The 22,042-nt window shown below is 40.7% G+C and overlaps 1 protein-coding gene across 6 annotated transcripts in view; it reads left to right on the top strand.

The window, feature by feature from the left end:
* LOC311304819 (protein NLRC3-like) overlaps positions 1-4,063 on the top strand; it is a 64,701-nt gene extending 60,638 nt beyond the window's left edge. For all 6 annotated transcript variants that reach the window (XM_084432094.1, XM_084432096.1, XM_084432099.1 and 3 more), the window contains one exon: positions 294-4,063. In XM_084432094.1, the coding sequence (XP_084288220.1) occupies positions 294-823 (530 nt within the window). In that variant the 3' untranslated portion in view covers positions 824-4,063. The remainder of the gene's footprint in view (positions 1-293) is intronic.
* The last annotated feature ends 17,979 nt before the right edge of the window (positions 4,064-22,042 follow it).

Below are 22,042 nucleotides of genomic sequence, written 5' to 3'. Positions count from 1 at the left end.
TCCCGGCCAGTGTATAATCGTTAGTCGATCATAACATACATTGATTCTCGTGGAAAAGTGAAAATTGCAGGTTATGACTCCTTTAATAAACAATTAAAATGTCTCCTTGCTATATTTGACATATTCATAATCATTATTTTTGCTGGTTCTTTGTGACAGCTTTTAGGTTGTATTGAATCGTGGGTCAGAAATCGTGATACAAACCAAATCGTGGGTTTGGTGTATCGTTACAGTCCTAATATCTATGCATTTAATGATGACAAAGATGTTCTAACTTCTCGTCTTGTGTCTAGATGCCTGTAATCTCACACTGGATCCAAACACAGCACATGCTCGTCTCACTGTCTTTGAAGGGAACAAAAAAACAACATGTGTAAAACAGGAGCATCTCTATCCTGATCATCCAGAAAGATTTGAGCACTTTGAGCAGGTCTTGTGTGAAGAGAGTCTGACTGGACGCTGTTATTGGGAGGCTGAATGGAGTGGCTGGAGTCATGTAGCAGTGTCGTATAAAGGAATCAGCAGAAAAGGTGGAAGTGACAGTCGGTTTGGACTCAATGAAAAGTCCTGGAATCTTTACTGTTGCGATAATATTTACTCTGCCTGGCACAAAAATAAGAGCACAAACATTCCTCCCCCTTCACCTCTGTCTAATAGAGTAGGTGTCTATCTGGACTGGTCGGCCGGCACTCTGTCCTTCTACAGCGTCTCTGACACACACACACTCACACACTTACACACATTCAACAACAAATTCACTGAACCCCTCTATGCTGGATTTGGTCTTTATAATAATTCCTCATTGTCTCTGTGTCCGATTTAACATCAACCTGTTAGAAGCAACAGAGAAATCCCACATAGTGGTATATATAGTAAGATAGAGTGTGTGTGTATCCAAACACAGCACATGCTCGTCTCACTGTCTTTGAAGGGAACAAAAAAAACAACGTGTAAAACAGGAGCATCTCTATCCTGATCATCCAGAAAGATTTGAGCGCTTTGAGCAGGTCTTGTGTGAAGAGAGTCTGACTGGTTATTGGGAGGCTGAATATATATATATATATATATATATATATATATATATATATGTGTGTGTGTGTGTGTGTGTGTGCAAATTGTAAAATATACACATTTCAAGTAATTGTGCAGTTAATTATCATATTGTATTTTCAGAAAGGTATGGAATATTTTCCTCTCCCCAAATTTTTCACTACCGAAACACAATAATAAATAATTTCATAATAAGAAGGCTTATATTGACCTATTGATATTTTGTTTACATCTACCTTGTAAATATATTTGTTGCTATTTAAAAAAAAAGTTTTCACAAGTAAATCAATAACTATTACAATTTTAACAATATTTCAAGTGTAATTTGTTGTATTTTGCATCCAATCTTTCTTTGTAAAAGGCATTAAGTTAATCATGCGGATTTCAAAGTTAAGGATTCATTAGCTGGAATATACATTGAACCAAACACTTTAATAACATCTTAGTTGATAATTCAATATACTTTATTTTAGACAAAACATCCATGTTTTGGTCGTGGCAGCAAATTCTTTGGTAGTGAGGGTAATGCTTTGGTAGCAACCACATCACATTACAGAATTTTAACTCGCATACTAAAACACTACTTAAACATACTAAAATACTAATGATTTGCATAACTGAACTAAAAATGTGTTTATTTCCCCCAAAATAAATGATTTTGTGTTCCCTTTGTCACTACCAAAACAATGATGACATGCTTCGGTTATGACTGTTTCGGTAGTTTTGAGCCTAGTTCAAAGATGATAGCCAGCACATGGTTACCTAGCACAGTTCTGAACAGTTGTACACACATAAAAACAAAATTTTATGGAATACCACCCAAAAACGTTTGCTTAATTGCAGAAATAAGGTTTTTGGTAGTGACATTCCTTAAAGTTACACACAGATTTTCAGACTTTTGAACACATTTCCCTCAAAATGATGGTACCTTTCTACAATGAAAGAGAGGCTATGAGAGAGAGGGACAACAGGAATATGTCCTGGTCAAAAATGTAGGTGTGGTTAAAATCAGTCTCAGCCAATGGACTAAAACACACACTGTTTTGGTAGTGACATGAAAATGCGGGACACATTTTTTTACGTTTCATGGTTTAAAAATAAAAAATAAAAAAAATGTTGTTGGTTTTTTTTAACTTCACTTTTTAAAATAAATCGATGAAAAAAAAACTTTTTTAGAAACATTTCTATATAATTTTTACAAGTTGAAATTTAGGGGTTAGGGTTTGGGACAGCCACCTTCCAATTGAAAGTACCCAATAAATGATGATTTTATATATATATTAAGCTTACTGATATTTTAAATATTATTGTGGGATTTAATAGATGATAGAATGATCTTTGTAACCATCTAAAATTTGAATACTTAAATGCTTTTTAAATGTGTTTTTAGGTTGTGGGACAGCAGTTTACACCAATTCTGTAGAATGGCCCATATACACTCACCTAAAGGATTATTAGGAACACCATACTAATACTGTGTTTGACCCCCTTTCGCCTTCAGAAATGCCTTAATTCTACGTGGCATTGATTCAACAAGGTGCTGAAAGCATTCTTTAGAAATGTTGGCCCATATTGATAGGATAGCATCTTGCAGTTGATGGAGATTTGTGGGATGCACATCCAGGGCACGAAGCTCCCGTTCCACCACATCCCAAAGATGCTCTATTGGGTTGAGATCTGGTGACTGTGGGGGCCATTTTAGTACAGTGAACTCATTGTCATGTTCAAGAAACCAATTTGAAATGATTCGACCTTTGTGACATGGTGCATTATCCTGCTGGAAGTAGCCATCAGAGGATGGGTACATGGTGGTCATAAAGGGATGGACATGGTCAGAAACAATGCTCAGGTAGGCCGTGGCATTTAAACGATTCCCAATTGGCACTAAGGGGCCTAAAGTGTGCCAAGAAAACATCCCCCACACCATTGCACCACCACCACCAGCCTGCACAGTGGTAACAAGGCATGATGGATCCATGTTCTCATTCTGTTTACGCCAAATTCTGACTCTACCATCTCAACAGAAATCGAGACTCATCAGACCAGGCAACATTTTTCCAGTCTTCAACTGTCCAATTTTGGTGAGCTCGTGCAAATTGTAGCCTCTTTTTCCTATTTGTAGTGGAGATGAGTGGTACCCGGTGGGGTCTTCTGCTGTTGTAGCCCATCCGCCTCAAGGTTGTGCGTGTTGTGGCTTCACAAATGCTTTGCTGCATACCTCGGTTGTAACGAGTGGTTATTTCAGTCAACGTTGCTCTTCTATCAGCTTGAATCAGTCGGCCCATTCTCCTCTGACCTCTAGCATCAACAAGGCATTTTCGCCCACAGGACTGCCGCATACTGGATGTTTTTCCCTTTTCACACCATTCTTTGTAAACCCTAGAAATGGTTGTGCGTGAAAATCCCAGTAATTGAGAAGATTGTGAAATACTCAGACCGGCCCGTCTGGCACCAACAACCATGCCACGCTCAAAATTGCTTAAATCACCTTTCTTTCCCATTCTGACATTCAGTTTGGAGTTCAGGAGATTGTCTTGACCAGGACCACACCCCTAAATGCATTTAAGCAACTACCATGTGATTGGTTAATTAGATAATTGCATTAATGAGAAATTGAACAGGTGTTCCTAATAATCCTTTAGGTGAGTGTATATATATATATGAGTGAGGGTGAACACGGTGATAGGGCGTCTATAATAGGCACTACGTAAACTTTAGCGGCTGCATAATTCATTTTATAACTGTATCATTTATCTATTTTAATTCCTTTAATAACTGTTTTAATTTCCCCTGCTTTTATTTTGTGTCTATTTTCTATGCAAAGCTCAATGAATTGCTATAGTGTGATTATTATAATCCCTTTCTATGTAAAGCTTTTGAATAACTGTTTGAATTGTCCTTGCTTTTATTTTGCGATTATTTTATTCCTCTCTGTGTAAAACACTTTGAATTATCATAGTGTATGAAATGTGCTGTATAAATAAACTTGCCTTGCCTATAAGGCTATGGTTGAAGTCAGTTGTAGTTCTTGTGTTTCTCTTTCCTTCAGTGATTCTGCTAGTTAACAGCAGGTGTTATTCACTAATTCTCAATCATCACTTAATTAATCACTTAATTATCTCATTAACTTTAACACTGCTTCAGTGTTACTTTAACACTCTGTAGACTGGGACCATACAGTATGTGCTCTGAGCAATGTTGATTTAACACTGGGGATTTTGCTGTGCAAAGAAGTTAAACAACTGAATTGATAAAAAAAGACAGCCACAATATTTTTTTTAACCCTCCTACTACCCCCACAAAAAAAGTACAGTACACATCTATGTGTAGGGTTGCCAGCTTATGGAAAGGAAAATAAGGGACAATCGTGGTTCTTTATAGGAAAATAAGGAACAGAATAAGGGTGAGGGTGAACTTCCTGCTCAGCTACTGTTCGGACGCTCTTGCTTACTGCTCCGCGCTTTGCTCTATCGCTTTTACATTTTATCTCCTATTTTTTCTATTTTTGATTTCCTTTATTTTATTTCCTTTTATCACCTAATTTTAACTTCAGCAAATCAGCACAGTGCTCATACGACAAAGTTTGGATTACTACAAAAACTGAGAATTCTTTTACCCGACCAGCTTACATACCGGGAAAGGAAAACACAACTGCCTACAAGGATAAGAGAAAATGCCTCTTCTGGAATCTACTTGCTGCACTAACTGCCACAGACTTTTACAAAGGATTGCAGTTCTAGAAACAAAGTTACTTACGGGACCACCAAACCAGACGGAGCACACAACAGAGCTTCGTCATGGACACCCTCAGCATACCGGTGAGTCCCATGAAACTAGTACTCCTCGACAGGTAGAGAAACAAGCCGATCGACTTACTAATCGATGGCACAAACAGGGAGCGAGACCCAAAGGCACTCGAGACATCAGATTGTCACGAGCATCACATATTACCGCAGTAGCATCCTCTACCCCAGATACAGCTCTGACAAGGATTGCAAACACTGGCCTCCTACCACCGCCTATACATCTTGAGAACAGATTTGAAGTACTAATGAATGTAAATGAGGAATCCACAAATGTGATGAATGTGATCGAACACAGACTGAATAGGCCAGTAGCTAACACTGATGCTAACTGGCGCTCAAGGTCGAGCAGACAGCGGCACTCAGCTCAGAGCGCAGCCGAGCCCAGGACTCTGATAGTGGGGGACTCCATAATCAGAAACATTAGCAACAGGGATACAACTACGTGCTGCCTTCCACAAGCAACAACTTCTGATATAAACAGGGAACTTCAGAACATTCTGATGAAACATAAGACTGCAAATCGACTCATCATACATGTGGGGAAGAATGATATTCATAAAGAGCAGTCAGAACTCCTTAAGAAGGATTTCAATGAACTTTTTGAAACACTTAAAAGACTGAAAGTTGAAACATTCATCAGTGGACCACTACCAGCAAGAGGAACAAACAGGTTTTCACGGTTGCTTGGGCTAAATACATGGCTGCAAAAAACCTGCAATATAAAAGCAGTGAACTTCATTGACAATTTCAATCTTTTCTGGAGTCAACGACAACTGTTTCATCGGGACGGCCATCACCCAAACAAACTTGGTTCAAGAGTGTTAAAGGACAATATCTACTTCTCCCTAAATCATCCTTCTGCGGTTTGTGCCAATCCACTCAATCTGAATGGCACACACACACCTGGACACAGTATGAATGACCACGGGACTTCACTTCAGCAGCAAAATGGACATGATAACACCACTCCGCCACAACAACCTCTGCTCACGGACACAATCTCAGCTGAGCCCTGCACACAGAGCTCACCACAGACAGCCATATCAGAACTGCTTGAAGATTCAGCACCCAAGGACGACTTCCTGGAAAACAGCCAGGGAAGCCAGGACAGCATATTACAGCCTCCTATAACACCGGAGCAACAGCCCCTTTCACCAGACACTTTCTCCCTCTCGCCTGCAACGCCACTACTGTGCTTCTCACAGAAAATGGAAGAACTGGTGCATGCTGGAACCAGACTATCCCACTCTTTTGCTGCAAGCCCCCAGATACCAACTAAAAAAAGACAGGCACCACTACCACCAAAGCCTGCGGGCCCAGCTCGCCCTCCCCCTCCTGTGAGAGCTCTTCGGCCTCTGCCACAACGCCAGGGCCCACACCCTCCTCCTTCTGCTCGAGGTGAACCAAAAACAACTGATACCAGCTCTCAGTGATATGTGTCGGGTCCCCGTTTTGATAACAGTAACTTTCTCAAATGTTTACAAAACAAGCGGGAACCCAGTGTGCCTGTATCTTTCTCTATTGCTGTTCTATTACATGATAGAAAGTCTAAGGCCTTCAATAGCCGTGCAGCAAACCCAACTAATCTGGTGCCTATTACACGTCAAACTAATATTGCTGTGGGGAAAAGTAAGTCTGTTAAGTTAGCTCTTTTAAACATTCGCTCACTTAAAAATAAATCACTTCTAGTCAACGACTTAATAACCACAAACAACCTGGATTTTATGCTTCTAAATGAAACCTGGCTAGAAGACAGCTGCAGTGCAACAATCCTCAATGAAGCAGCCCCTCCTAACTTTACTTTTATGAGTGTCTGCAGAGCTGTTAAGAGAGGTGGGGGTCTAGCTGCTCTTTTTAAAGATATCTATCAATGTAAGCAAATATCATTTGGGAATTACCCGTCTTTCGAATATCTGGGTATTGTGTTAAAAGGTGCTCCACGCATTTTACTTATCATTATTTACAGGCCGCCAAAATACTCTCCAGCCTTCACTGAGGACTTTACAGAACTGTTATCAACAATTACCTCAGAGTTTGACTGTTTTGCCATTGCTGGAGATTTTAACATTCACATAGATAATGCAGAAAACAATATGGCAAAAGAAATCAAAACTGTTTTAAAAACTTTTGATCTGACTCAGCATGTACATGGACCCACACACAATCGTGGACACACTCTAGATTTACTTATCAGTAAGGGTCTAAACATTTCATCGATTGTTATTAAGGATGTAGCACTGTCTGATCATTTCTGTATTTTCTTTGATATATTGATCTCTCCTGCCACTGAAGCTAGATCTGTGTCTGTCAAGAAGAGATGCTTAAATGAGAACACTAGTGTCCTATTTATGAAGGCTATATCCTTAACACCAAGCATATCTGCTGACTCTGTTGATTTTCTCCTTGATTCTTTTAACTCAAAAGTTAAAGGTGTAATTGATGATATTGCTCCTGTTAAAGTCAGGAAGAAGAGTGGCAGACAAAAGGCACCTTGGAGAAACTCAACAGCAGTGCAAAATATGAAAAGACAATGCAGAAAAGCAGAGCGCATGTGGCGGAAGACAAAACTTGTAGTCCATTATAACATCTACAAAGACAGCCTTCATGCTTTCAATATGGAACTAGGCAAAGCTAGACAGACTTTCTTCTCAAATATTATAAACAGCAATTTAAACAACACACGCACTCTTTTTGCTACTGTAGAGAGACTGACAAACCCCCCAAGCCAGATTCCCAGTGAAATGCTCTCAGACAGCAAGTGCAGTGAGTTTGCTTCTTTCTTCTCTGAGAAAATCAATAATATCAGAAAGGTGATCAGCACATCCTTGACTTGCGCTGGGGTCAGACAGATCAAACCACCTGAGAAAGTAGTTACTATGTCTGATTTCAAAGAAATTGATGGCAAAATTTTGGAAGACACCGTACAGCACCTTAAAACATCAACCTGCGCTCTTGACACACTTCCCACATCGTTTTTCAAAAGTGTGTTAAACAGTTTAGAAGCAGATCTTCTAGTAGTGGTAAATGCTTCACTTCTCTCTGGGAGTTTTCCAAACTCCCTAAAAACTGCAGTTGTCAAGCCCCTCCTGAAAAAGAGCAATCTGGATAAGACCATATTAAGCAACTATAGACCGATCTCAAATCTTCCTTTCATAGGCAAGATCATTGAAAAAGTTGTCTTCAATCAGCTGAACAAATTCTTATGCTCGAATGGATACTTTGACAATTTTCAATCTGGTTTCCGACCGCACCACAGCACAGAGACAGCGCTCATAAAGATAATAAACGATATTCGCTTAAATACTGACTCAGGCAAATTATCAGTGCTGGTACTACTCGACCTCAGTGCTGCATTTGACACTGTCGATCACAACATACTTCTGGACAGGCTGGAAAACTGGGTGGGGCTTTCTGGGATAGTCCTAAAATGGTTCAGGTCATACTTAGATGGGAGAGGTTATTATGTGAGTATAGGAGACCATAAGTCTGAGTGGACATCCATGACATGCGGAGTCCCTCAAGGCTCAATTCTTGCACCACTCCTGTTCAACCTGTATATGCTCCCAATGAGCCAAATAATGAGAAAGAACCAAATTGCTTACCACAGCTATGCAGACGACACACAGCTCTACTTAGCCCTATCGCCTAACGATTACAGCCCCATTGACTCCCTGTGCCAATGCATTGATGAAGTCAACAGTTGGATGTGTCAAAACTTTCTTCAGTTAAACAAAGACAAAACTGAAGTCATTGCGTTTGGAAACAAAGATGAAGTTCTCAAGGTGAACGCATACCTTCACTCTAGGGGTCAAACAACTAAACATCAAGTCAGGAATCTTGGTGTGACACTAGAGTCAGACCTTAGTTTCAGTAGTCATGTCAAAGCAATAACTAAATCAGCATACTATCATCTGAAAAATATTGCAAGAATAAGATGCTTTGTTTCCAGACAAGACTTAGAGAAACTTGTGCATGCTTTCATCACCAGCAGGGTGGATTATTGTAATGGACTCCTCACTGGACTTCCCAAAAAGACCATAAGACAGTTGCAGCTCATACAGAACGCTGCCGCCAGGATTCTGAGCAGAACCAGAAAATATGAACATATCACACCAGTCCTCAGGTCTTTACACTGGCTCCCAGTTAAATTTAGGATTGATTTTAAAGTATTATTACTGGTATATAAATCATTCAATGGCCTAGGACCTCAATACATTGCAGATATGCTCACTGAATATAAACCCAACAGATCACTCAGATCATTAGGATCATATCAGCTAGAAATACCAAGGGTTCACTCTAAACATGGCGAGTCCGCTTTTAGCTATTATGCCAGCCGCAGCTGGAACCAGCTTCCAGAGGAGATCAGACGTGCTCCTACAGCACGTCCGGAAGCTGCGTTTATTGTTGCGGGTGATTTTAATCATTCAAACTTAAAGTCAGTGCTACCGAAATTTCACCAGCATGTTTCCTGTCACACCAGAGGAAACAAAACCTTAGACCATGTTTACACAAACATGGCTGAAGCTTACGTCGCGACACCCCTCCCCCACTTGGGACAGTCAGATCACCTTTCTTTGTTCCTCACCCCCAAATATGCACCTCTGATCAATCGCGTGAAGCCATCAGTGAAGACCATCAAGGTGTGGCCTGCGGGGGCAGATTTCTCACTCCAGGAAAGGTTTCTACACACAGACTGGAGTATGTTTGCTTCTCAAGCCACCAGTGGCTCTCACACGGACATTGACTGCTACACCTCCTCTGTACTGGATTATATTAATACCACCATTGACAGTGTCACAACCCAGAAGCAGATCACCACATACCCAAATCAGAAGCCATGGATGAACAGGGAAGTGCGACTCCTATTGAAGACACGCAATACTGCCTTCAGATCAGGAGATGCACAAGCCTATAGCACATCCAGAGCAAATCTGAAAAGGGGCATCAAAGAGGCCAAGCACTGCTACAAGCTTAAGATAGAGGGACACTTTTCCAACGCTGACCCTCGGCGCATGTGGCAGGGCATTCAGGCCATCAGTGACTACAAACCCTCTCACTCCACCCCCGCAGCCACTGATGTCAACTTCCTGAACGAGCTAAATGACTTTTATGCTCGCTTTGAAAGAGACAACAGAGAAACTGCCACCAAGCTCAAATCCTCAGCTGACCACCCACCGATCACACTCTCCTCCACAGATGTCTGCAATGCACTGAGCAGGATCAGCGCGCACAAGGCTGCTGGACCAGACAACATCCCTGGACGCGTACTCAGGGCATGTGCGGAGCAGCTCGCTGGGGTTTTTACAGACATTTTCAACCTGTCTCTTGCCCAAGCAACTGTACCAACATGCTTTAAATGCACTTCCATTGTGCCAGTGCCAAAACACTCCAGCCCGAAGTGCCTTAATGACTACCGCCCTGTAGCACTCACACCCATCGTAATGAAGTGCTTTGAGCGGCTGGTCCTGGCACACCTAAAAGACTCTCTACCATCCACATTGGACTCACACCAGTTTGCCTACCGTAGCAATAGGAGCACAGAGGATGCAGTCTCCATGGCACTGCACTCTGTGCTCACACATCTGGACAATAAGAACACTTATGCACGCATGCTGTTTGTTGACTTCAGCTCAGCATTCAACACTGTCATCCCAACTAAGTTAATAGCCAAACTTGGAGACCTGGGCTTCAACACCTCCATGTGCAACTGGATTTTGGACTTCTTGACCAACAGACCCCAGAATGTTCGATCAGGCTCCAACTGCTCCACATCCATCACACTCAACACTGGTGTACCACAGGGCTGTGTGCTAAGCCCGTTCCTCTACTCCCTCTTCACCTCCGACTGCAAGCCTGTGTACGGATCTAATTCCATCGTCAAGTTTGCGGACGACACTACGGTGATTGGTCTCATCAGCAACAACGATGAGACTGCCTATAGGGAGGAGATCAAGCACCTGGCCACATGGTGCACCGAAAATAACCAGCTCCTCAACACCACCAAAACGAAGGAGCTCATCGTGGACTTCAGGAAAGTGTCAAGAGGCACACACGACACCATCTACATCAATGGAATGGCTGTTGAGCGTGTCTCCAGTTTCAAGTTCCTGGGGACCCACATCTCGGCGGACATGACCTGGAAAACCAACACCTCCAGCCTGGTCAAGAAGGCTCACCAGCGCCTCTTCTTCCTGAGGACACTGAGGAAGAATCAGCTTTCCTCCACTATCCTGGTGAACTTCTATCGCTGTGCAATAGAAAGCATCCTGACCAACTGTGCTACAGTGTGGTATGGGAGCTGTTCTGTTGCAGAGCGCAAGGCACTGCAGCGGGTGGTGAAAACCGCCCAGCGCATCACTGGGACTCCACTACCTGCCATCGAGCACATCCAGAGGAAACGCTGTCTGCATCGAGCTCGCAGCATCCTTAAGGACTCCTCTCACCCAGCCCACAGACTGTTTTCTCTCCTGCCTTCCGGCAGGCGTTTCAGGTGCCTCCGGACCAGGACCAGCAGACTAAAGAACAGTTTTTTCCCCAGAGCTGTCTCTTTATTAAACTCTAACCCTCATTGATCCCACTCCCCTTATATACTGATTGACTCTCCTCTCCCTCCTCACACCTGCCTCCATTTTGTTATTTGCAATACTATAATGTTAATTTGCACTGCTGACTGTTATTACAGTAACAACTGTTTACATATGCATCTTGCACTACTACCTTGACTGGAATATGCTCATTTGCACTGCCGACTGTTTATTTACAGTACCGACTGTTATATATACATTGCAATATCGTACCTTAACTGTAATATGCAATTACTTTCCACTGCACTCACTCGGATAGCTTCTGTCCAAACTTTATTTGCACTACTTTAAATCCATTGTTATACTGCTCATTAGCCTAACTTATACATATATCTATTTGTAAAATTCTGTTTATAGTAATATCCATCTGTATATTATGCTCACATTCTGTTTATAGTAACAGCCATCTGTATATATATTCATAGTACATATCTATCTGTAAAATTATGTTTATAGTAACAGCCATCTGTATATTATATTCAGTACATATCTATCTGTAAACATTCTGTTTATAGTAATAGCCATCTGTATATTATTATATTCAGTACATATCTAGCTGTAAATTCTGTTCACAGTAAGAGTTATCTGTATATTATATTCATAGGACAATCTATCTGTAAATTTTTGTTTATAATAGTATTCAACTCTATATTTATTCAGTACATATCCATGTTCTGCACTTATGAACCACTGTATATCCTGCACTTGCTGCTATTGCACTTCTGGTTAGACCTAAACTGCATTTCGTTGCCTTGTACCTGTACTTGTGTAATGACAATAAAGTTGAATCTAATCTAATCTAATCTAATCTAATCTACAGTAGTCACATTCAAATCCAGACTCAAAACACATCTGTTTAACTATGCATTTACTGAATGAGCACTGTGCCAATGTTCGTCCGACTGTTTGTACTGTATTTTATTTTGTATTCTTCTAAACTGTTTTAATTATTCTTATTTCTTTTTATTATTTTAATTTCTTCTATGTAAAGCACTTTGAATTGCCATTGTGTATGAAATGTGCTATATAAATAAACTTGCCTTGCCTTGCCTTGCCTTGCCTTGCCTAAGGGACACTCAAAAAATGTGTACTGTACCACACAGTGAATATAATTTTAGCATCTGCAGTTAAATATGTGTACAAAAGATGTATAAAAGCTTCTCAGACAAACACCTTTGGGTCATTTCGTGGAAAAATCAACCAAATTTAAAAATACTTTCCATGCTCAAATTTTTGATTTTGTTGAAAAAATATTCTGAAGAAAGACAAATATAAATGAAGAACAAAGCCAAAATATTAGGCTACATGTGATGGATGTATATTTACGGAGTAATTTACAGTTTTGTAAAATGGGTCAAAATGACAATTTTCACCTGAGATTTGGAGTCAGATTACAGGGGGGTTGAAATGACCTTAGAACTGCATCATTATTTTACTCTTACACAGAGATTAGCTAAATCGGTTGACTTTGGCCATCTTTTTTGCATGCTTGTATGCCTGCAACTCGTTTTAAAAATATCTTAATATCCTTTTATATTCTAATTCTTAATTCTTTTGGTTTCTTAATTTTTAAGGCCAAATATAGTTAATTTGAAGTCCTAATATATAAGGATGTTAATGTGGCTCCATGAGTAAATTAGTACACATTTTCAATGGTCGCACATTTTCTGAAGAACAAATAATGTTGAAACTAGAACTGTATTTTCTTTTTATCTTTTTTTCTTCTATCGACACAATTGAACATTACTGAGTGACATAAATAGTATTTTTCCAAAGTTTTTGTGCCTGTAACTCTAAAAGTAATAAAGAGACCAACGGATATTACTGTATCATCAACCTCTACTCAAATAGTATTTTTCCAAAGAGTGTCTAGCTTCAAATTCCTGGGTGTACATATCTCTGAGGATTTTACCTGGACCATCAACACTGCTAGTCTCATCAAAAAGGCACAACAGCGCCTCTACTTCCTTAGGAAACTAAAGAAAGCCCGCCTGTCCCCCCTTATACTGCTGAACTTCTATCTATGCGTTATTCAAAGCATCCTAACAAACTGTATCACAGTGTGGTATGGCAACTGCACTGTTTCAGACCAGAATGCCCTCCAACGGGTGGTAAAAACGGCCCAAAACATCATTGGTACTAAACTGCCCTCGATCAAAGACATTTACCACGAGCGATGCCTACAAAGGGTAAGATGCATTATTAAAGACACTTCTCATCCCACCCATGGATTATTTACTCTTCTTCCATCTGGGAGACGATATAGGAGCTTTCGCTGTCGCACGAGCAGATTCAGGAACAGTTTCTGCCCATCTGCGGTTAATATACTAAACGCTAAACTAAAATGAGGAACACTACATCCAACCCGGCTGTGGTCACTGGCCAGTTATACATACTCCAACCCCCAATTTTGTTAATGTTTTTTTTTTTTTTATTGTCATTTTATTATTATTATTCCTGTTTGCACTCCTGGTCAGATACTAACTATGTTTCATTGGCTCTGTACTTGTATTTTGTCAATGACAATAAAGTGAATCTGAATCTGAATCAAAACGATAGGCCTAAACAAAAGTTTTTTTTTTTTTTTTTTGTCAGGAAGATACAATGATGGCATAAAATTTAAAAGCACAATAACTGAATGTCTTTGAAATTACACACACACACACACACACACACACACACACACACACACACACACAAAAAAAGCATTTAAACAATGGCACCTAAAATTTTGAAATAGCCCTAAATGTTTTTGCAACCATGTATGAATAAATGAAAAGTGTATACTTTCCAGATAAAGAGAACTTAGATGATTAGTATGAGCTGCTTTTGGTGCTTGAGATTTTATTAGTTATTTTTTTTTTTGTTTCAATATCGAGGTCCAACCAAGTAGCCTACGGTACAAATTACTTTAATGTAAAATGTTTTTCTCTATTTAAAAACGTAACTTGTTAAGTTACAATAGTGAAAGATTTTTGATAACGTCCTCCCTCAGGTAGATTGCATGTTTTCTTGCGTTGCTCATGTGGACTCAAGAAAAATAATCACGTTCCCACATAGCAACATTGTGTCAGCCCATATCCGGCCCACATCTGACACATGTGGAAAAATGATCTGGCCTACATGCAGCGTGGAATGACGGCCCTTGCTGTTTTCCAGATCTAGGCCACAAGCAGGCCATAGCAATGCCACATGTCAGCCAAGAGCAAAGAAAAAAAACAGAACTGGACCTTATCTGAGCCACAAAATCTGTGTATTTTAAATATGAAGTTATCTCAGCCTTAATAAGCCTGTTAATAAAAAGAATCACTGAAGGAAAGAAGAGAACAGAAAAAAGGAGACGAGTAGAAACACAAGAACTACAACTGACTTCAGCCACAGTCTAAGATGAAATCAACTGAAGAGAAAAGAAGACATTAAATCTCAAAAGATCTCAGCAGAGGAGGATTAAACAACTCCACAAACAGCATTACCACCTTCACTTATTACTAACCAGACTGACTTTATTTCTGTCAAACGTCTACAAAAGTTTTTATTGAGAATTAACAGGGGTTTAACTCTTATGTGTTTCATTTGAAGTCACCATAACAGTGATTAGTGTTTCCATTAGTTGGGCTCTTAACTCTTATTATATCTTTTGTCTTTTTTGGCTGCTGTGACAGTGTGTTTGTCAAGCACATTTGCAGCAGCAAAGAAAGCTAAAGTGAAATGAGATCAGATGATGATGGTTACCTATTGATGGTTTTATAGTCATCATGAAATAACTTGATGCACTGATGTCATTTGAATCTAATAACTGTGTTGTATCATTAATATATTCACATCACAAACCATGTGGGCCAGATCATCTTTCCACATGTGCCAGATGTGGGCCGGATCTGGGCCGACACAATGTTGCTATGTGGGAAGAATCTTCCCCATCACCAGATGACCGCAAACCCTGTCTAAGAGAATGTCACTGAAGCCGATAGTACATTGAAGACCAGTGGTAGTATTCGCATGAGATTTTTATGAACTTCCTGGAAACTAAATGAACAAACCCTTCATCTCCTTGGATTGCAAGTGGATTCCTCCATAGGACAGGGTGAGCTCCTCTTCCTGCCCCCCTTGGCCAAAATAAAAAGGCTTAAATAATAATAACTCCCATAATGGAAAGCATATCCAGTATTAAGTGACTTCTCAACGGTTGAGTATACAGTGCTGAATCTCCGGCTTTACCGTGGAAGCTGCTGATAAAGCCAACCCGCCGTTCAAGACTCTAGCTAATTGCATTTGAAAGATTTTATTTTCAAGAAAGCATAAAAGGTTGTTTTATGCATGTTTGGTCTGAGTTTTTGTTGCATTTCCACTGTTGCATTTCCAATCTCACCAGCAGGGGTCACCAGCGTGTGGAGTTCTGAGCACTTCGAAATAGTGAATCATTTTGCGAAGCAATCGGTTCAAAGCTTTAAAAAGCTTTGTTTCTCCCATCACTACCCTTTTTTGCTTGGTAAACCTTACAATCACGCTGCTGACCCAACAGTTGAAGTTGTGAACTGGAAAAGTGGCGATGGTTTGACGACCACCAATTTCCAGACATGGATAAAATGGCCAATTATTTCGGCCACGCTCGAACGCTGGCCCGACCTGCTGCAGTTCTTCGGACGAAGAAATCTTTAGTAAAAGGCAAAATATTTATGCGTGAATGAAGAGAAACTCGAGCTGTACCTATGAGACGTTGGGACAATGTGCTCCCACGCACATGCCACCATGCTCGAAACCGAGCAGAAACAGCGGTCGGATTGTGTTAGAAACTTTAAACTGTTTGCCACACCAGGAGGGTTTAGCTCTCTTTACGCTTTTTAACAAGAGTGCGCCAGAAGATTTATTTCTGCAGCCTGAAGACAGGTTTCCGTAGTGTAGTGGTTATCATGTTTGCTTTACACGTGAAAGGGCCCCAGTTCAAAACTGGGTGGAAACAAGTGGAGGTGTTTTTAATATACATGCTGAAATTTGCTACAAAGTCCTTACTTTTGAGACCGTTGAAGTCCATCGTACCAAGGAGCTGTAGGCAGACTGCCATGCCGAATGAGGTTTGTTCTGTTGTTTGTGGAATGTACAGACTGTCACACTGCTTGCAACTGTGGGCTGCTGTTTGCCAAAATATCTTATGTGGTTTTCTGTTGAGCAGGTCAGTGCACTTGCAGGGCGATTTGCGGTGTAAACTCTTTAGAAAAGGACACAAATAAAATAAATGACCATTGAGGTTTCCTGTAGAGTAATAAAAAATGTTTGGTCTGCCACCAAAAAGAGCAGCTTTTTGCCATTTTAAGAACACTGGGCAGTCTATCGTTTCAGTTGCTTTTGAACAAGTGTACAACTGTACAAAGTCCTTACCTGCTGGCCCAACCTGCTGCGGTTCTTCGGAGCAAGCCGCCAAAAGTCCTCTGTTTTTTAACAAACGCATGTAGCTCTGCTGTGAGCAGGGCATCCAAAAATACCAGAAACTCACAAATGTTCCCCTCCACGGAAATCTTTAGTAAAAGGCGAAAGATTTATGCGTGAATGAAGAGAAACTCGAGCTGTACCTATGAGACGTTGGGACAATGTGCTCCCACGCACATGCCACCATGCTCAGCAAGGGTAATGTCTGGTGCAGGCTCCTCCCACCCAGCTCTTTTTCTTTTCTTTTCTTTTTTTTTTTTAAAAAGCAAAGGACCGTGAGGTTTCTGTAGTGTAGTGGTCATCACGTTCGCCTAACATGCGAAAGGTCCTCGGTTCGAAACCGAGCAGAAACAGCGGTCGGATTGTGATCGAACCTTTAAACTGTTTGCCACGCCAGGAGGGTTTAGCTCTCTTTACCTTTATACGCTTTTTAACAAGAGTGCACCAGAAGATTTATGTCTGCGCCCTGAAGACAGGTTTCCGTAGTGTAGTGGTTATCACGTTCGCTTTACACGTGAAAGGTCCCCAGTTCAAAACTGGGCGGAAACAAGTGGAGGTGTTTTTAATATACATGCTGAAATTCGCTACAAAGTCCTTACTTTTGAGACCGGTGAAGGCCATCGTACCAAGGAGCTGTAGGCAGACTGCCATGCCGAATGAGGTTTGTTCTGTTGTTTGTGGAATGTACAGACTGTCACACTGCTTGCAGGGCAGGTTAAGGGACGGAGCCATCTTCGAAAAAGCACACGCAATGGACCGTTAGGTTTCTGTAGTGTAGCGGTCATCACGTTCGCCTAACACGCGAAAGGTCCTCGGTCCGAAACCGAGCAGAAACAGTGGCTGTGTTTTGACAGAAACTTTCAACTTTTGGCCATGCTAGGAGGGTTCAGCTCTCTTTTCCTTTATACACTTTTTAACAAGCGTGCACCAGAGGATTTCTGTCCACAACCTGAAGACAGGTTTCCGTAGTGTAGTGGTTATCACGTTCGCCTCACACGCGAAAGGTCCCCAGTTCGAAACTGGGCGGAAACTGTGGGCTGGTGTTTGCCAAAATATCTTATGTGGTTTTCTGTTGAGCAGGTCAGTGCACTTGCAGGGCGATTTGCGGTGTAAACTCTTTAGAAAAGGACACAAATAAAACAAATGACCATTGAGGTTTCCTGTAGAGTAATAAAAAATGTTTGGTCTGCCACCAAAAAGAGCAGCTTTTTGCCATTTTAAGAACACTGGGCAGTCTATCGTTTCAGTTGCTTTTGAACAAGTGTACAACTGTACAAAGTCCTTACCTGCTGGCCCAACCTGCTGCGGTTCTTCGGAGCAAGCCGCAAAAAGTCCTCTGTTTTTTAACAAACGCATGTAGCTCTGCTGTGAGCAGGGCATCCAAAAATACCAGAAACTCGCAAATGTTCCCCTCCACGGAAATCTTTAGTAAAAGGCGAAAGATTTATGCGTGAATGAAGAGAAACTCGAGCTGTACCTATGAGACGTTGGGACAATGTGCTCCCACGCACATGCCACCATGCTCAGCAAGGGTAATGTCTGGTGCAGGCTCCTCCCACCCAGCTCTTTTTCTTTTCTTTTCTTTTTTTTTTAAAAAGCAAAGGACCGTGAGGTTTCTGTAGTGTAGTGGTCATCACGTTCGCCTAACACGCGAAAGGTTCTCGGTTCGAAACCGAGCAGAAACAGCGGTCGGATTGTGATAGAACCTTTAAACTGTTTGCCACGCCAGGAGGGTTTAGCTCTCTTTACCTTTATACGCTTTTTAACAAGAGTGCACCAGAAGATTTATGTCTGCGCCCTGAAGACAGGTTTCCGTAGTGTAGTGGTTATCACGTTCGCTTTACACGCGAAAGGTCCCCAGTTCAAAACTGGGCGGAAACAAGTGGAGGTGTTTTTAATATTGAAGATTCAAATTTCATCGTTTAATGTTGTTTTTAGTATTATTATTACTATACTTTTTATATACATTCATAATCACTTGTACTCATTGTATTTTGTGAATATGTGGGAGAGACTTTGGGAGACTTTGGACTTGAGTGTGCTGCTGGACTGAAATGTATATGCAGTTTTTCATCAAGCATAGTATAAGGGGAATACATTCCAACGTTAATGGAAACCATATGTTCTTCTGCTGAATGTATGTGTTCCTATGGTGATGTAGTTTTTTCCTTGGTCAGGGATATAAAAACCAAGCCCTGTTTGTCCGAAAATCAGGAAGAGATGGAAATGTAGAGAAGGTGACTGAGAAGCTTAATTAGACCTTAGCTTGGTCCATTGTCTCTTCCTCCTATGTTTTATAACCAAATAAATAAGAGATCTCTTTGCAAAATCACTGGTGTCTGTTTCCATGAAATTAAACAACAGGGGAAAGCAAGATTTTTAAATCAACAATTTGGCGTCACGAACAGGATAGTATATCCAGAAATAATGTCTCAAGGTAAGACTTTTTCCTTTATATAAAAGTTCTAAGTCTGCCTGATGATTAGAGACAATGACTGTAACTGCTAAAAAGAACTGTGTTGTTTAAGGAACCTGTGATTTTGCCAAAGAATATAAAACATAGTATAATAAAAAATAAATAATTAATTCAATATAATTTGGCTTATTTAAGTTCTCTGAAAAGTAAACCTCTAAAGTTATTTGATATGCTGGGATTGAGAAGGATCTTTTTTAGAAAAAAGACCATCTAGTCAAAAATTTGAGAGAATTAGCTGTAAGACGGTAAAACTATTATTTGCTGGTTGTCACTGATTGGTGGTTGGATAATATGGCGAGACTGTTTAAAACGATGGCAGAGTAATCTCTAAAATATATCCAACACATCGGAAGATTCGTACTCGAGGCGAGGAGGTGAAACACAAGCAAAGCTCGATTGACATGAGCGGTTAAGTGTGGCGAGTCTGTTTAAAACGATGGCAGGGAAAAACTCTAAAACATTAACACGCTGGAGTAATACGAGTTAAAATAGTTAGGATCGCGTGCATTCCAACTTTGACCGTAAAGCTGTTCAAATATTTTGAGGATACTGATCAGAGTAAGCTTAAAGAAAGAAAAAAAAGGAAAAAGAAAACAAGAAATTAATCTGAGAGAAAATCCACAAATATTTAAAGAAATAATAAAAAACTGTTTCGAGTTAACTGGTAACTAAACAAAAATACTGAAAAACAGTGAAGTTAACTTTTCTCTAAAATTTTATTTTGTTCTGTGAAGGGACAGAGAGTGAGGCAGCCCCTCCCTTCAGAATTTGCTCCATACCTTCACACACACACATACTGTAGTTTGGAGAAGGGAGAGAGAGAGAGAAGAAGGGTAGCCTCTGACACACACACACACACACACACATACATACATGCACATATGCATACACACACATACATAGGCTTGCAGTTCTGAGCGCACACACATAATATACAGAGAGAGCGAGAGAGAAGCAGAGTACCATAGCCCCACCCTTAGAGAAACACACTCACAGACACACACATCCCTGCTGTTCTGAGCAGCACGAAGTAACTTTGCAAGATGGCAGAAAGTGACTGTAACAGCAGAACAATTTCAGCTTGGTACCTTGAAAGAAAGAACAAGAAACAAGCTAAGCTTTTGAAAAAAGGACTTGACATAAATGCAAATATGGATACACAGTTACACTGGTTCGAGTCTCAAAAAGACAAGATAAAATCACAAGCATTTCCAATACTAGCAGCTCATAGGATTGTAAAGCAAGGTGGAATTTGTTGTGATATAAATGGCGGTCCAGTTCCACTTGCTGAAGAAATGAAGCCTCAAATTGAAGCATTTAATAAGTTGAACAAAATCATGTCAATTAAATATTCAGATGGAGAAAATACAACCAATGATGATTCGTTTGATCCAGATTGGACAAATATAATAACTGAAGCGGAAAGAAAATATTCACAACCACCAGTGAAATCCGCAACCACAGTAACGCCTCCTCCTTACAACCCAATTTATTCAACTTTGCCTGAACAATATACAAGTTCATCTAAACCTTTGAAACAATCTCAAGCTTCGCGATCAAATGGAGGTCCAGTTGACAAGATGTACATTGCATCTGCACAAGCAGCTCCAATAATAACAAGATCTAAATTAGCCCAGCCAGACAGAGACATGTTGCGATGTACACCAGCTCGCAATTATGGATCTGACTGGGGTGATGAGACAAGAGATGATGACATGATCACAGTTGACAAGATCGGTCCTGAATTTTCTTCACCTGTTATTAAAAGGGAAGACTTACAATCTGAAATGATGACAGAAGAGAGACCATTCACACCAGGAGAGCGTCAAGCCATTCTCACAGCCTTGCCTCCTCTGAAGAGACAAGATCCAAACACGGAGTTTTGGCGAGAATTAGACTCTCTGGTTGAAGCACATCAAATGACATTAAAAGACATACACACCATTGTGAAAGCTAAAATCCCAAGAGACAGATGGGAACGCTTGCCAGCTTCGATAACAACAGCCCAATGGATAAATTTGTGGGTTGATGACCAGGGGCGACCCCTGGGTCTTTGGCAAACATTAGATCTGTTTCGAAAAGAAATCCAAGAAATCTTGGGAAGTGGAAAAATTCCTTTCACATTAGTGACATTGATTAAGCAAAAGGATGATGAATCTCCAGATGAATATGCTCTGCGTAAGTGGAATGCTTACGAGAGATGGGCTCTCTGTGCTAAGAAACAACCGGACAGAGATGATGTACAGTTCACTGACACACTTGTGGATAGACTTAGTACAAAATACCAACAAGCCTTATCACTTGGAGTCAATCCAGGTGAGACATATGATAACATTTTGCAATGGGCTGGGCGCTTAGAGATGGCTACGAGATCAAACAATGAAGAAGGAAACAAGCCAAATCGAAGAGGAGTGGCGACAGTTCAATACAACATAGACACAGAGAAGTGGTTGAAGATTTGCAGCAACTGTGGAAAGCATGGTCACTCAATAAAAGACTGTTGGGCTAAAGGAGGTGGAGCAGAAGGTCAAGGTCCATCATTTAAACAAGTCAGTTTGCAAAACCATGATGAAACCTCTCAAGGGAAGATGTTGGACTGAAGCACAAGTTTGTCAGCTCATTGAGGGAATTATGTGTAACTGATGACTGGAGGAGCAATGATTCTACCTCTTGATGCACCGCTACCTGCGGGAACATGA

This window comes from Rutilus rutilus (assembly GCF_951802725.1).
Source record: "Rutilus rutilus genome assembly, chromosome: 15".
Taxonomy (NCBI): Eukaryota; Metazoa; Chordata; class Actinopteri; order Cypriniformes; family Leuciscidae; genus Rutilus; species Rutilus rutilus.
This window is presented reverse-complemented; position numbering and strand designations above follow the sequence as displayed.